The sequence below is a fragment of the Culex pipiens genome, chromosome 1, assembly GCF_016801865.2.
Source record: "Culex pipiens pallens isolate TS chromosome 1, TS_CPP_V2, whole genome shotgun sequence".
In the NCBI taxonomy this organism is placed as follows: domain Eukaryota; kingdom Metazoa; phylum Arthropoda; class Insecta; order Diptera; family Culicidae; genus Culex; species Culex pipiens.
In genome coordinates this window covers 76320544-76334289 of record NC_068937.1, presented here as the reverse complement: position 1 = coordinate 76334289, position 13746 = coordinate 76320544, and the positions used below count along the sequence as shown (strand labels likewise).

Here is a 13746-nt window from a genome sequence, read left to right as displayed (position 1 = left end):
GAACTGACGACCTTCAGATTGCGAGTCCAACCGCCGCCAGCGATTCCACCGGAGTAGGCTTGGTTTGGTGTGTTGTTTGTACGTATGGCATGGAGACGACTACTACACCTGGAATGACTTAACGGCCTAACAACCAAGGCCGGGACCGACATTTTACTTCCTCATCCGATGGAAGGTTAGAGCAGATGGGAATCGAACCCAGAATCATCCGCTTACAAAGCGGACAGCGTAACCATTCAGCCACGCACTGATCCATATGCAACAGCCAATTCTACTCACCTGATGATTCCATGTTGTCCTTTGTGATATTCTTCACCACATCGAATACATTTGTCATTGATGAACGGCTTGTGCTTGACGTTCTTGAAGCTTCTGAAAAATAATAAGATTGAAAAATAAGTGTTATTAAAATGAAATTCACCAAAATTCAATAACGATTTTAAAAACTTTTCAGTGGGTATTGCCGGGAACCGTGATATAGGGGTAAGCGTGATTGCCTCTCACCCAGTCGGGTTCGATCCCAGACGGTGGCATTTTTCGAGACGAGAATTGTCTGATCACGCCTTCCGTCGGACGGGAAGTAAATGTTGGCCCCAGACTAATCTAAAAAGGTTAGGTCGTTAGCTCAGTCCAGGTGTAGGAGTCGTCCCGCTGGGTCCTGTCTCGGTGGAGTCGCTGGTAGGCAGTTGGATTAACAATCCAAAGGTCGTCAGTTTGAATCCCGGGGTGGATGGAAGCTAAGTTGTAAAAAGAGGTTTGCAATTGCCTCAACAATCAAGCCTTCGAACACCTAGTTTCGAGTAGGAATGTGGCAATCGAGAACGCCAAGGCAATGCTGTAGAGCGATTAATTTGATTTTTTTGATTTTAGTGGGTATTACAGAAAATTCGAAAATCATCTTTAACATTTTTGGGTTTCAAGTCATTTTAGCGCAAAATTGATTATCTTGTCAAAATTGGTAAAAAATATCCCATAGTTTCAGAGGAATTTGATAAAACAATTAAAACCAAAATGTGTTTATCCTGACTTAAATTTTTTTTTACAATTTCAAGTCATTTAAAAAATGTTTAAAATCAAGTTTGAAATTATCGGTTTTCAATGAAAGCATTCGCTATGAGACATCATTTTAGCGCGAAATTAATTATTTTATAAAAAATGGTCAAAACTGTCCCATAGTTGTAGAGGAATTTGATGAAACACTTTAATACCAAAATAATACCAAAATGTGGTATCCTGACTTTCAGGGGTATATCAAAATGTTGAAAATCAAGTTTGAAATTTCCCGTTTTCAATGAAAGCATTTGTTTTGAGACATCATTTTAGCGCAAAATTAATTATTTTGTAAAAATTGGCCAACATTTTCCCATAGTTTCAGAAGAATTTGATAAAATACTGTAATTTCAAAATAATACCAAAATGTGGTGTTCGACCATTGATAAATTCTGCAATTTTGCAATATCAAAGCAATGCCTTAAATCGGTATGATACCAAATTTTGGTCTTGCATAATCCTCAAGACAAATTTTAAAGTGTCCAGGTATACCAAAATTTGGTATTAAAACCAGAGAAAGGTATTATTACACATTTCCCTTTTTATTTACCCATGCTCGGGAAATTTCTAATGAATATGCCTTGGGGACTCTAACCAACCATATTTGACCAATATTTGACCTCCAATAAAAAAAATCGAACCAGATTTCTAGCTTTCTTTGAAATTACCCCAAAATCCATGCTGGAAACCCCGATACGTCCGAAAGTAAATCTTTTCTTTGTCACGAAAATACAGCACGCATTGCCCGGATACAAATTTGAGCATTAACCCACCGGAGGTCGCGTACGTGTACTTTGTACACAGTTTGTAAGGGCACTTGTAAGAAAGGCAAAAACACGCGACTTCCCGAGGGTTAAGCAATGCAAAACATAGATTATTTATTTAATACGCTGTTTCTTGCCCAATAGGTTCCGAAATTATTTTGTCAATCCTCTACCACATTACACCATTACATTAAAACATTTTAGAATCAATCACATTGTAGAAAACAGTTTTGCCTTTCTTACTAAAGAAAGGTTTAGGGTTTGCTTTTGGCTCCGACGCCAAATCAAGCTTCGTTCCCAAATCATTTGTCGAGAAATATTCTGAACAAGTTCCATAAAAAAGTATCAGTCTTGGTTCTATATAAGCAGAGATATGCCCAATTTCCTGAAATGAATAGTGCCTTTCTCCAAAATTTCTTGACTTATTACCTTTTACATGATGGGCACTTCAATCTTAAAAAAAAAAATCTTTAGACCCCCCGAGCCCTTCTTTCACGGTGCCAAATATCAGACATACCGAATTTTTTATCATTAGTTTGTTCTAAAAAACACACCGTGCTAAAAATTAAATATCAAATGAAAAACAAGTCACAAAATTTCAACGGCGTAACCTTTTAGTTAACTTGTATTGTATTATACAAGTTCATAAAAACATAACAAAAACATTTTGTTTTCAAGCATGCTTTTTGCATACACTAACCCCAAGATCATTTCGATTTATCATAGTTTGTTGGCGTTTGACATACTGTCCAGTTATCAAATGGCTGGTTCAACCACGCCCAATTACCGTTCTTAATATTTTAAAAATAGGGCTGATGGTTGTAAAAATATTATACCTTTTAACACGTCATTTCTACAGCAGACGTGTCATAAAATAGCACACAAGCGATGGGATATAGTTTTGCTTCAAACTACTTAATTCAATGTAAATCATGATTTTAAACAGACCGTAAGAAGCCATTTAATGTGTTTAAAAAGCATTACAGCTATATTATGGTCTTTCCCTTTATGGCAACGTTTTTCAAATTAATCAATTTCAAGCCGTCAGACTTGATTCGAAATTCTGATTTCAATGATATGATAACGTAACACGCGATTGTTTCAAGTTTATTTAACGTGTCAGTACTATCACACGCTATTTTTAATGTTTCTCTTCGATGATGATTCCTCGAATTTAAGGCCCACCATTTTTGTTTTTTGGATTTGTCTTCACACCTTTCATCCATAGCTTCCGCCTACACTTGCATAGAACGCAAACAACTCATTGCATGTTTATCAATATTTCACATTCAATTCCAACTGATATCCGAAACGAATCAATTTTGTTTCATTTAGCATAATCACGTTTTCCGGCTTTGAATATTAGGAAAAGGCATTATGATTTGTGTGTTTCCCGAGTGCTTCTTGAGTTTGTAATATATTTTTTTAATTTAATATTTTTTTTTAAATAAACATTTAACAACCTAACATTTTTTTAAACGTAATACTGAAGGATTGTTACACTTATTTCTAATTCTCAGACTACAACCGACCTTACAATCAAATCAACAACAGATGACACAGGGTATGTCGAGCACGAACACAAATACAGGATCACGTCTTGGTGGTTCCTCGCCTCTAGTAATGCCAGTATTCCCCCTAAGAACGTCACATTCTGGGCATGCGCCTCATTACTCGCCATACTCACCCTCAAGGTAAATATTTGTTGAATTAAACTTTTTCATATGATCTGAGCAATTCTCTACCATAACCGGAAATGGATTTTATTTTTATTTTTTTGATTTGGCTCAAACTTTGTGGGGACCTTCCCTATGACCAAATAAGCTTTTTTGCGTCATTGGTTCACCCATACAAGTCTCCATACAATTTTGGCAGCTGTCCATACAAAAATGGTATGTAAATATTGAAACAGCTGTAACTTTGAGTGAATTTTCTGATCAATTTGGTGCCTTTGGCAAAGTTGTAGGTATTGTTAAGGACTTTTGAGAAAAAAAAAATAGGTACACGGAAAAAAAATTTGCAGATTTTTTAATCAACTTTTTTTTCACTTAAACTCAATTTCCCAAAATACGTATTTTTTGATTTTCGAGATTTTTTGATATGTTTTAGGAGACAAAAATCCGCAACTTTTGAGCTATAGAGAAACATGGTCAAAAAATCTGCCGCCGAGTTATGATTTTTTGAAAAAATAGTGATTTTTGGAAAAAATCGAAATTCCATGCAAAAACAAGTTTGGCATTATTTTTTAATGCAAAATTGAATTTGCAATCGAAAAGTACTTTACAGATTTTTTAATAAAGGGCTCCGGTTTCAAGATATAGCCACCGAAAGTTTGATTTTAGCGGAATATTTGCAGTTTTTCGATTTTTAAAAATAGTGACCATTAGTGACCATTTCTGAAAATATTTTTTTTTGAAAAGTTTGCTATAAATTGTCTAAGAGACATTGAAGATTGGACATCGGGTTGCTGAGATAGAGCCGCTTTAAGAAAAAGAAACACGATTATTGAAGTTTTCTAAATCTCACCAAAACACCCAAGTAACCATCCAGCATTAATATAAATCATAAATTAGCAGTTCATCAGCATTCACCAGCTAGTTAGTCATAAAACAGCTAAGATCAAAACAAATCAGCTCTAAAACAATTGCTTTAGGCTTTGCTGAAATGCAGCTGAATTAATGCTGCTCCTAGCAACACTGCTGGATTTTTTCCCATTAACTGGCAACACAGTAGAGGTGTGAAAGAGAGAGAATGAAGCAAACGAAAATAAACACATTTCTTACTCGCTCATCCCTTCAACTAGAACAACCATCACAAACCTGCGGAGAAAATTTCCGCTGTCAGTTGGTGGCTGAGATTCACCGTGATTTCATGCTTTAGCAGGTGCTGTCGTTTTTTTCAGTCCTTATCGAAATTTTTCGTAAGAGCTGAATAAACAAAATGAGGACTAATGTTGCGATCAAGTTGCGATTATTATGAAAGAGAATCGCTTCTTTTGAAAAATGTAGGTTGGCCTAAAGGTTGTCATTTTTCGGGCCTCTTCGGTGCCTAAAGAATCTTCAGAATTCGCCGTGGGTACTGGGGTACTGGTCATAATGAAGGAACCTGCCCCAGCAGAGTCTGACGGAGCATATATCACAGAGTTATTTTAGGTATCATGCAAAGTACAAGCATTGTTAGGTTTAAAAACAGCTGCGGTAAGCCAACTTCCAATTGGGCGAATGGATAAAGGCGCAGAAAATTCAACACATCGGCGGCAAACTCAAGCATCAAGGCATCACATCTCCAACATCTACCTTTCACGCAAAAAAATCGGCTCTTCCCCACACGGACAGCTGAGTCGGTAACGTGGTAGTAAACAAACCAAAAATAGAGGGGGAGGGGAAATAGAGAGAGCCACATTTTTGCTTCTCTCAATTTTTTTGACGTTTTGTGCAGGGTTGGATCAACAACAGTAGAGGCTAGCTGGAAATCAGAAATATAAAGTCCAAAACCGATCGCAAATCAGCTGTAAAAGCGCTTTTAGTGCAGATGTCTAAACTTGTTAGAAATAATCCGCAGCTGGTAAAGCGCTTGTAGTGCTGACACTGACTTGTTTTAGTGCTGTTTGGTTACTTGGGCAACCCACCATTTTCTAATGACGATATCTCAGCAACTAATGGTCCGATTTTCAATGTTAAAATATGAAACATTCGTGAAATTTTCCGATCTTTTCGAAAAAAATATTTTGAACATTTTTAAATCAGGACTAGCATTTTAAATGGGCGTAATATTCAATGTTTCACTATTTTTTCAAAAAATCATAACTCGGCGGCAGATTTTTTCACCATGTTTCTCTATAGCTCAAAAGTTGCGGATTTTTGTCTCCTAAAACATATCAAAAAATCTCGAAAATCAAAAAATACGTATTTTGGGAAATTGAGTTTTAGTGAAAAAAAAGTTGATTAAAAAATCTGCAAATTTGTTTTTCCGTGTACCTATTTTTTTTTTTCAAAAGTCCTCAACAATACCTACAACTTTGCCGAAGACACCAAATTGATCAGAAAATTCACTCAAAAGTTACAGCTGTTTGAATATTTACGTACCATTTTTGTATGGACAGCTGCCAAAATTGTATGGAGACTTGTATGGGTGAACCAATGACGCAAAAAAGCTTATTTGGTCATAGGGAAGGCCCCCACAAAGTTTGAGTCAAATAAAAAAATACAAAAAATAAAAATGGTCGAAATCGGCCGATTTCGTAGAGAGTTGCTCATCTAATACATTTTATTATTTGAGTCATACTGTGAAGGCAGACAAAAATCGAAATACGAGCGCATTCTGTCAAAGCCTGTTGCGCCACAGGCTGATGTACACGCTTACGACAAATCACTCAATTTTTGTACGGCGCAACAGAATTTTTGCGCAAAAGAAGAGATGCGCACTTCGGTTTGGTGGTGCGCGGATAATACCTTAAAGAATCATCTGAAACGTATCTGTCTTGACATTATTCTGATTATTTAGCTTAAATTATTAAAATATGTTTCGGGTGTAACAAAAAATTCCGCGGAGGCAGTCGTTTAAAATTAGTTGGAACGATGTTTTTGATCGCAAAAATTACAGATTTGATCAAATTGAGTTCTGCAAAGATCTATGATCATCTAGACATCCTAACAAATCTATAGAATAAAGAAACGTCCGATTGGTTTAGTCATGTCCAAGAACCAGCGAGTTGAAGTTACCGTTCCAACTTTTTTGGGAGGCATGGGCGTCCGCGTAAGTTAGACATGCGTTGGGCGTTCCAGTGTTAACTGACGATAGCTTGGCAACACAGAACAGTCCGATTTTCAATGTTAACATAAAATTGATCACGCAAGAGAACAATTTTACATTTTTAAAAAAACCCTAGATGTGATCGACACGAATTAAGATGGGTCATTTTCTGCCAAATCACACCAAATTAAAAAATGTTGCCCTTATCCCTCTTAGATTTGCGTCACACAATTCTAAAGGGTAATTCTGGTAAAAAAAAAAGCAAAGTAATCCACTTTAACGACCCCCGGGTCTTTTGAGGTCTCTGTTGCAAGTTTCTGCTCATTTCTAGGCGTCCGAAGGTTATGTGTGGTGAGTCACCCAAAATCTCTTTTACGCAAATGGACCGACGTTTTACTTCCCCATCCGATGGAAGGCGTGGTCAGGCAAATCTCGTCTCGAAAAATGCCATCGGGTCCGTCTGGGATTGAACCCAGGCCATACTGGGGTTCAGAGGCTACCACGCTAACCACTAAACCACCGAACCCGGCCCGGGTAATTCTGGTATGAGGTTCATTTTTAGATGTCTTGAGACGCCCTCCGAACGGCTCAATAAATTTTTGAACATTCGAAAAAAGACATGTTTTCAATAACTTTCAGCTTGGAATTGTGACGATTTGGAAATTTGGAAAATTGGAAAAAAGTTTTACAACAAAGCCGTCTGAGCTGAAGGCAGTTCGGGCAATTTTCAACATCATCGTGACTTGGGAACATTATCGTCCAGTGCACCGTGACGTGACACAATGTTCGAACTGCTTGCAGTTTGGACTTGGTGGAAGGAACTGTTCCATCAAGAGTCGTTGTACAACCTGCGGAGGTGAGCACACAATCAACGAACATCGAAGTCTAATGCTTCAACTGTGGGGGCAACCATTCGACCAAGAATCGGAACTGCCCAAAACGAGCTGAGTTTGTAAAAATTCGGCAGCAAGCGACGACGAGGCACCAATCAAATCGTCGCAAAACACCATCAGCTTTCACGGACGTGGATTTTCCTGCTTAGGCGTCACCAGGAGCACGATCTGCTCGAGTGGTTCCAAATCTGCAGCCATTGCCATTGAATTCGCGGCAAAAAGTTGCAGAGAATACAACTCCTCCAGGCTTCAGTCAGCAACCGAGGGAAAACCAATCAGCATCAACGGATGAAGACAGTTTTCAACACAAGAACTTTTGAACATCTTAATCGAGATGACAACAACACTGCGTGGTTGCAAAACTCGCCAGGAACAAGTAAGAACGCTTGGAGCATTCATCTTGAAATACAGTTCGTAGTTTACTCGTTCTAATGATTTTGAATATTTCAATGAATTTAGTTTTTAAGGTGGCTGGAACTTTTTTGGTGCCTTCGGTATGCCCAAAGAAGCCAATTTGCATCATTAGTTTGATGTATGAAAATTAAAAAATCTATATCTTTTGAAGGATTTTTTTTATCGATTTAGTGTCGTCGACAAAGTTGTAATGATACAACGTAAAAATTTGTTTGGTGATTTTGCCTTCCTCACTGAGGTAAGGCTATAATCCTGCTCTAAAAATGAACTTTTTATTAAAAGCTCAAATACCCACCTTCATGTATACATATCGACTCAGAATCGAAAACTGAACAAATGTCTGTGTGTGTGTATGTGTGTGTGTATGTATGTATGTGACCAAAATTCTCAAAGAGTTTTCTCAGCACTGGCTGAACCAATTTTGACCAAACCAGGTGCATTCGACTTGGTTTAGGGTCCCATACATCGCTATTGAATTGTTTGAAGTTTTGATAACTAGTTCAAAAGTTATGTATAAAAATGTGTTTTCACATATATCCGGATCTCATTTATATGCATGTAAACGATGTCCGGATTCATCATCCGACCCATCGTTGGTTAGGTAATCAAGAGACCTTTCCAACGAGTCCACAACATTGAAGATCTGGCAACCCTGTCTCGAGTTATAACCACTTAAGTGATATTTATGTAGGGTAGGGTAGTCATCAATGAGACACTTTTGGTTTTAAACTTTCAACGATTTTTCTATTTTTTTCATCACCATGTTTTAATGAGCTTTTTGTTGCATTATCTTTTTTTAATGTGTTCTAAGATTGACCAAAATATGATATCGATCCGACATCTACAGCCAGAGTTATTGAACTGTCTCATTGTAGACGCACTTGGCAGGAACAATGAGACAGCTGGGGAACAATGAGACAATCTACGAAAATCAACATTTTTCTAGTAAAACATCATGTTTTTGTATTGTTCCTTTGCAGGTGACTTGCCTTGAAAATTTTAGAGCAATTTTGCCAACATGAAACTTTTATTAACAAAAGTTACACCAAAAAGTATTTAAATTTTGTAAATCCATATAATACAAAATAACTTTGTATTTATGGTAAAATGAAGTTTAAACTCTATAAATATGCCAAAACTCACTTTTAATTCATGTTTAGAAAGATTTCCATCGATTTTGAAAAGTATAATGAAGAAAAATCAAAGTGTCTCATTGTTACCCATGGGCTGAAATGAGTGGGGAACAATAAGACAGTCCTGGATTCTGGGTATATTCTAAATTTTGGCCAAATCTAATGAAAGGACATTGTAGCCCAACTCAATCCCTATGGAACGTCGAAAGAAATTTGAAGAAATATTAGTTTTGGTGTAAATGGCAGCCTACGAGCGAAAAAGTATTTTTTGTTCATAATTTATATTCACACCCCAGAATCAAACATTTATGAATAACTTTTCAAGGGAGCGTCCATAACCAAAGCCACTAATATGGCAGACGTGTATCCAGTAGACACACCTTTCCTCCAAATATGAGCCTGATTGGTTGAAACTACGACTTGTGAGAGCCATTTTATCATTGTTCCCCGTGTCTCATTGATGACTACTCTACCCTACTTTTTTGAAGCCGGATCTCACTTAAATGTATGTAAACGATGTCCGGATTCATCATCCGACCCATCGTTGGTTAGGTAATAAAGAGACCTTTCCAACGAGTCCACAACATTGACGATCTGGCAACCCTGTCTCGAGTTATGACCTCCTAAATTATATCTGTGTACTTATTTTTCTTCCCATATTGTTTTGGTCACCGAGAACTGATGTTAATTTAATTTAATCGGTCTTTATCGGTGAAAGTTGACGCAAATTTTAGAAGAAAGATAATGGAATTTTAGGTGGATAGGTCGACTAAGAGTCATAGAAGAAGATATAAAGGACGGAAAACTAAGTCAGCGAAGGGCCATTTGAGAGAGTATGTGTGTGTGATCAAGTCTTTTAGCCTTCTAATTTGGCTCTGTACAAGTACTGAGCGAAACACACAGTAAATGTACAGAGACAACTTATTCCTGCAGCGTCATCCATATGACACCCGGACGACCAAAAGAAATGATCGCACACCGCCTATACATACAACCGGCACGTTACTTTGGTTCTACCGATGACATTTATTGCGTTCGAATATTTCGGGGATGTGTCTTGAGCCTTGCTCTGGTAGCTTGGTATTCAAGACAAAGCCGTACTGCATTACCCTTGCGCTCCATAAAAAGAACAGTTCTAATTTACTTTTCTTTTATCCGAAAACTTTTTATTCCCATATTGTTTTGGTCACCGAGAACTGATGTTAATTTAATTTAATCGGTCTTTATCGGTGAAAGTTGACGCAAATTTTAGAAGAAAATGGAATGGAATTTTAGGTGGATAGGTCGACTAAGAGTCATAGACCAAAACAATATGGGAATAAAAAGTTTTCGGATAAAAGAAAAGTAAATTAGAACTGTTCTATTTATGGAGCGCAAGGGTAATGCAGTACGGCTTTGTCTTGAATACCAAGCTACCAGAGCAAGGCTCAAGACACATCCCCGAAATATTCGAACGCAATAAATGTCATCGGTAGAACCAAAGTAACGTGCCGGTTGTATGTATAGGCGGTGTGCGATCATTTCTTTTGGCCGTCCGGGTGTCATGTGGATGACGCTGCAGCAATAAGTTGTCTCTGTACATTTACTGTGTGTTTCGCTCAGTACTTGTACAGAGCCAAATTAGAAGGCTAAAAGACTTGATCACACACACATACTCTCTCAAATGGCCCTTCGCTGACTTAGTTTTCCGTCCTTTATATCTTGAGTTTTTTTTGATAAGGTCCTATAAACAAATGCAAACATTGAGTGTATCCCGCTTACTCCGATGGACTTTGACATAAGGTGTGAAAGGGATACACTCAATGTTTACATTTGTTTATAGGACGTTATCAAAAAAAAGTCAAGATATCTTCTTCTATGACTCTTAGTCGACCTATCCACCTAAAATTCCATTATCTTTCTTCTAAAATTTGCGTCAACTTTCACCGATAAAGACCGATTAAATTAAATTAACACTTATTTTTCTGGATCTAAAAAAAATAGCTGAAATATGTGTCCAAACCACTCATATTACCCATTGTTGGTAAAAAGTGAGGAAGGCATCAACCACATAGGTGGATTAAGTTAGTTTTTAATTTAACTTTTTGTCACTAAAACTTGATTTGCAAAAAAACACATTTGTTTATATATACAGCAATTCCATTTGAAAAGAGCCTAAAGTTCACCGATAGGGCTCAAAATTTTTCTGGGGGTTCCTTGGCTAAAATAATTAGACCCATATTTTTTTATTTGACCATTAGGGTGACCTACCACCCTAGCACGTGGTTCGAAAAATGGCAATTTTCGTCATTTTTCGCAAAAACCACTTTTTTCAAAAAATCAAATCTCCGCGTCATTTCATCCGATATTAGCTGTCATAGACGCAAAAGAAAGGGTATGAGTTTGACTATTTGAAAAAAATAGTAAGAAGTTTCAAAAATCTAGCTTAACATCTGAAAAAGCCGTATGAAAACTAAAAAATGGCGTTTTGGCCGTGTCTGGACCAAAGAGCCTATGTCTGAAAATATTTTTATCGGATTCCTCGAAAAATTTCACATTATATATAAAAAAAATTGGCGATGTTGAACCGTACGTTGCCGAGATATGATTTTTTGAATATAAACTCTGAGTAAACACAGGAAAATGACGAAATCATCAAAAAAATCAACATTATCACTAAAACTGCGATAACTTTTAAATTTCAGCGATGACCTTTACATGTTAGGGTACCAAACGTTGCGTATTTTAATTACAAAAATGTTGGTACCCAAAGATGTATAGGTCATCGCTAAAATTTGAAAGTTATCGCAGTTTTGTGAAAAAAGTTGATTTTTTTGCCGTTTTTAAACCTTTGCATGGCAATATCTCAGCAACTAAGGGTCGTATCAACAAAGTTCAAAAAAGCAAAATATAGAGAATTTTTTCAGCTTTTCACAAATAGTTTTTTCAAAAGTGGGCAAACATGTGCACTAATTTAAAAAAATAAAAACTGCTACTATTTTCAAAAATGTTACTTAAAAATGGCTTTAGCTTGAAAACGGTGCACTTTATAAAAGTTTCACTGGAGTACTTTTTGATTGCAAATTTGCATCGAAAAATGAAGTTGAAAATTTTTTGCGACCAGTATTTCAATTTAAACAAAAATCAGTATTGATAACTCGGTCAAAGACAACCTGGAAATTACTGAAAAGTTAGCATTTTATGTCCCCTAAAACATATAAAAAAATATAAAAAAATAAAAATAGTGATTTTTTGCAAATTAAGTTTTAGTAACAAAAAGTTAAATAAAAAATCACCAAAATTTTTTTACGATGCATAATTTTTTTCAGTGTAGTCCATATCCAAACCTACAACTTTGCCGAAGACACCAAATCGATCAAACAATTACTTTAAAAGATACAGATTTTTGAATTTTCATGCATCATTTTTGTATGGAAAATTACATTGACAAACTAATGATGCAAAATGACTTCTTTGGGAATACCGCAGGGCCTCGTGGTGCGGTGGTTAGCGGAGAGAATTGCTAAGATACTAAAATTACCCCTAAGGAGAAAATTTCACGCAAATCGAAGACGGGTCTTCGCAACTACTTTGTGAGCTAGAGAATGACCCATACAGTATGTAAAAAGAGTATTTACACCCCTTGGGCACTATGCACATTTTGTGATAAAACATGTAAACAATTTAAAGTTTGACAGAAACCTAGTACTACGTTTTGTTCAGAAACTCATGCCGAACATTTTGGTATAAAAAGCTCATGAAAAGATGATTTCTATAAAAAGTTATATAACAAATACTATTACAGAAATAAAAAATGGTGCAAAAAAAAGTTTGTACACCTTTCGAAAAATTAACATAAATAATGTTATTTGTTAACAAATCATTATAAATCCAGTCTCCCAACTCAAAATAGGCATCCTTGACTGATTAAAAAAATAATTTGGATTGAATACAAAGTTTACTAACTACTTAGTATAAAAGTTTATATAACTCTGGAAATACTATATAAAACGTATCTAAACTTAATTTTGCAAACTTTCAATTTAACTAAATGCCAATATATAACCATAGAAATGCTAAATAAACATTTTGGAGTGGGTATAACACCGTTTTGGGGGTCTTTGTATCGCTAGAATGGATTTTTCGTTGGAATTTCGTATCACACTGTTCACTGTTCCTGTCTTTCCCACACCGTCCCTGATCCATCTCTGATCAGAACCAGAGGAGAGCAGTGGGAAACTTCGCTCTATTGTTCTCTCCCTGCCAGCCTCCGATGTACGATGGATTTTAGATTTTAGTCAGCAATTAACGGTCGAATACGGAAGACCTTGTTTTGTAAAAAACGGCTGCGCCATAAAACTGTTTTACTCACGTAATTGAAAACAATGTTTAAAAATAGTGTGCAAAATCCCCCAAACTGACCACACGCACGAACAGAAATTTATGTGAAAATATCCAATCCATCGAATAACATATTATCTTTTTGTTAATCAAGCCTAATAGTTTAAACTAGTTTGGAACGCAATTTCTGATCCTTTTGAAATGTAAGGCATATTATTTTTGTACTCGAAATTTCATTTTATCATGTTTGTCCCATTTTTAATGTCCAAAAAGGAAAATTTGAGAAAAAAATTCTCAGCTCTTTGAATAACATATTTTCAAAAATGGGCCAAGATATCATCAACCTCGGGATAGTTGGCAAAAGGTATTATCAGTTATCACGACCTCCAGCACTTGTTTGCAATTTTCTCTAAAACAAAC

General features: G+C 36.3%; 1 protein-coding gene and 1 long non-coding RNA gene across 9 annotated transcripts in view; one reads left to right on the top strand and one right to left on the bottom strand.

Moving 5' to 3' along the window:
• Positions 1–13746, top strand: part of LOC120429837 (teneurin-a) — a 463678-nt gene that overhangs the window by 420256 nt on the left and 29676 nt on the right. For 7 of the 8 annotated variants that reach the window (XM_052708830.1, XM_052708822.1, XM_052708815.1 and 4 more), the window contains one exon: positions 3335–3508. The exons of the other annotated variant lie outside the window; for it this stretch is intronic. In XM_052708830.1, the coding sequence (XP_052564790.1) occupies positions 3335–3508 (174 nt within the window). The remainder of the gene's footprint in view (positions 1–3334; positions 3509–13746) is intronic. 8 annotated transcript variants of the gene reach the window in all.
• The window catches only part of LOC120424820 (uncharacterized), a 100906-nt gene that overhangs the window by 78693 nt on the left and 8467 nt on the right, over positions 1–13746 (bottom strand). The gene's annotated exons all lie outside the window — the stretch shown is intronic.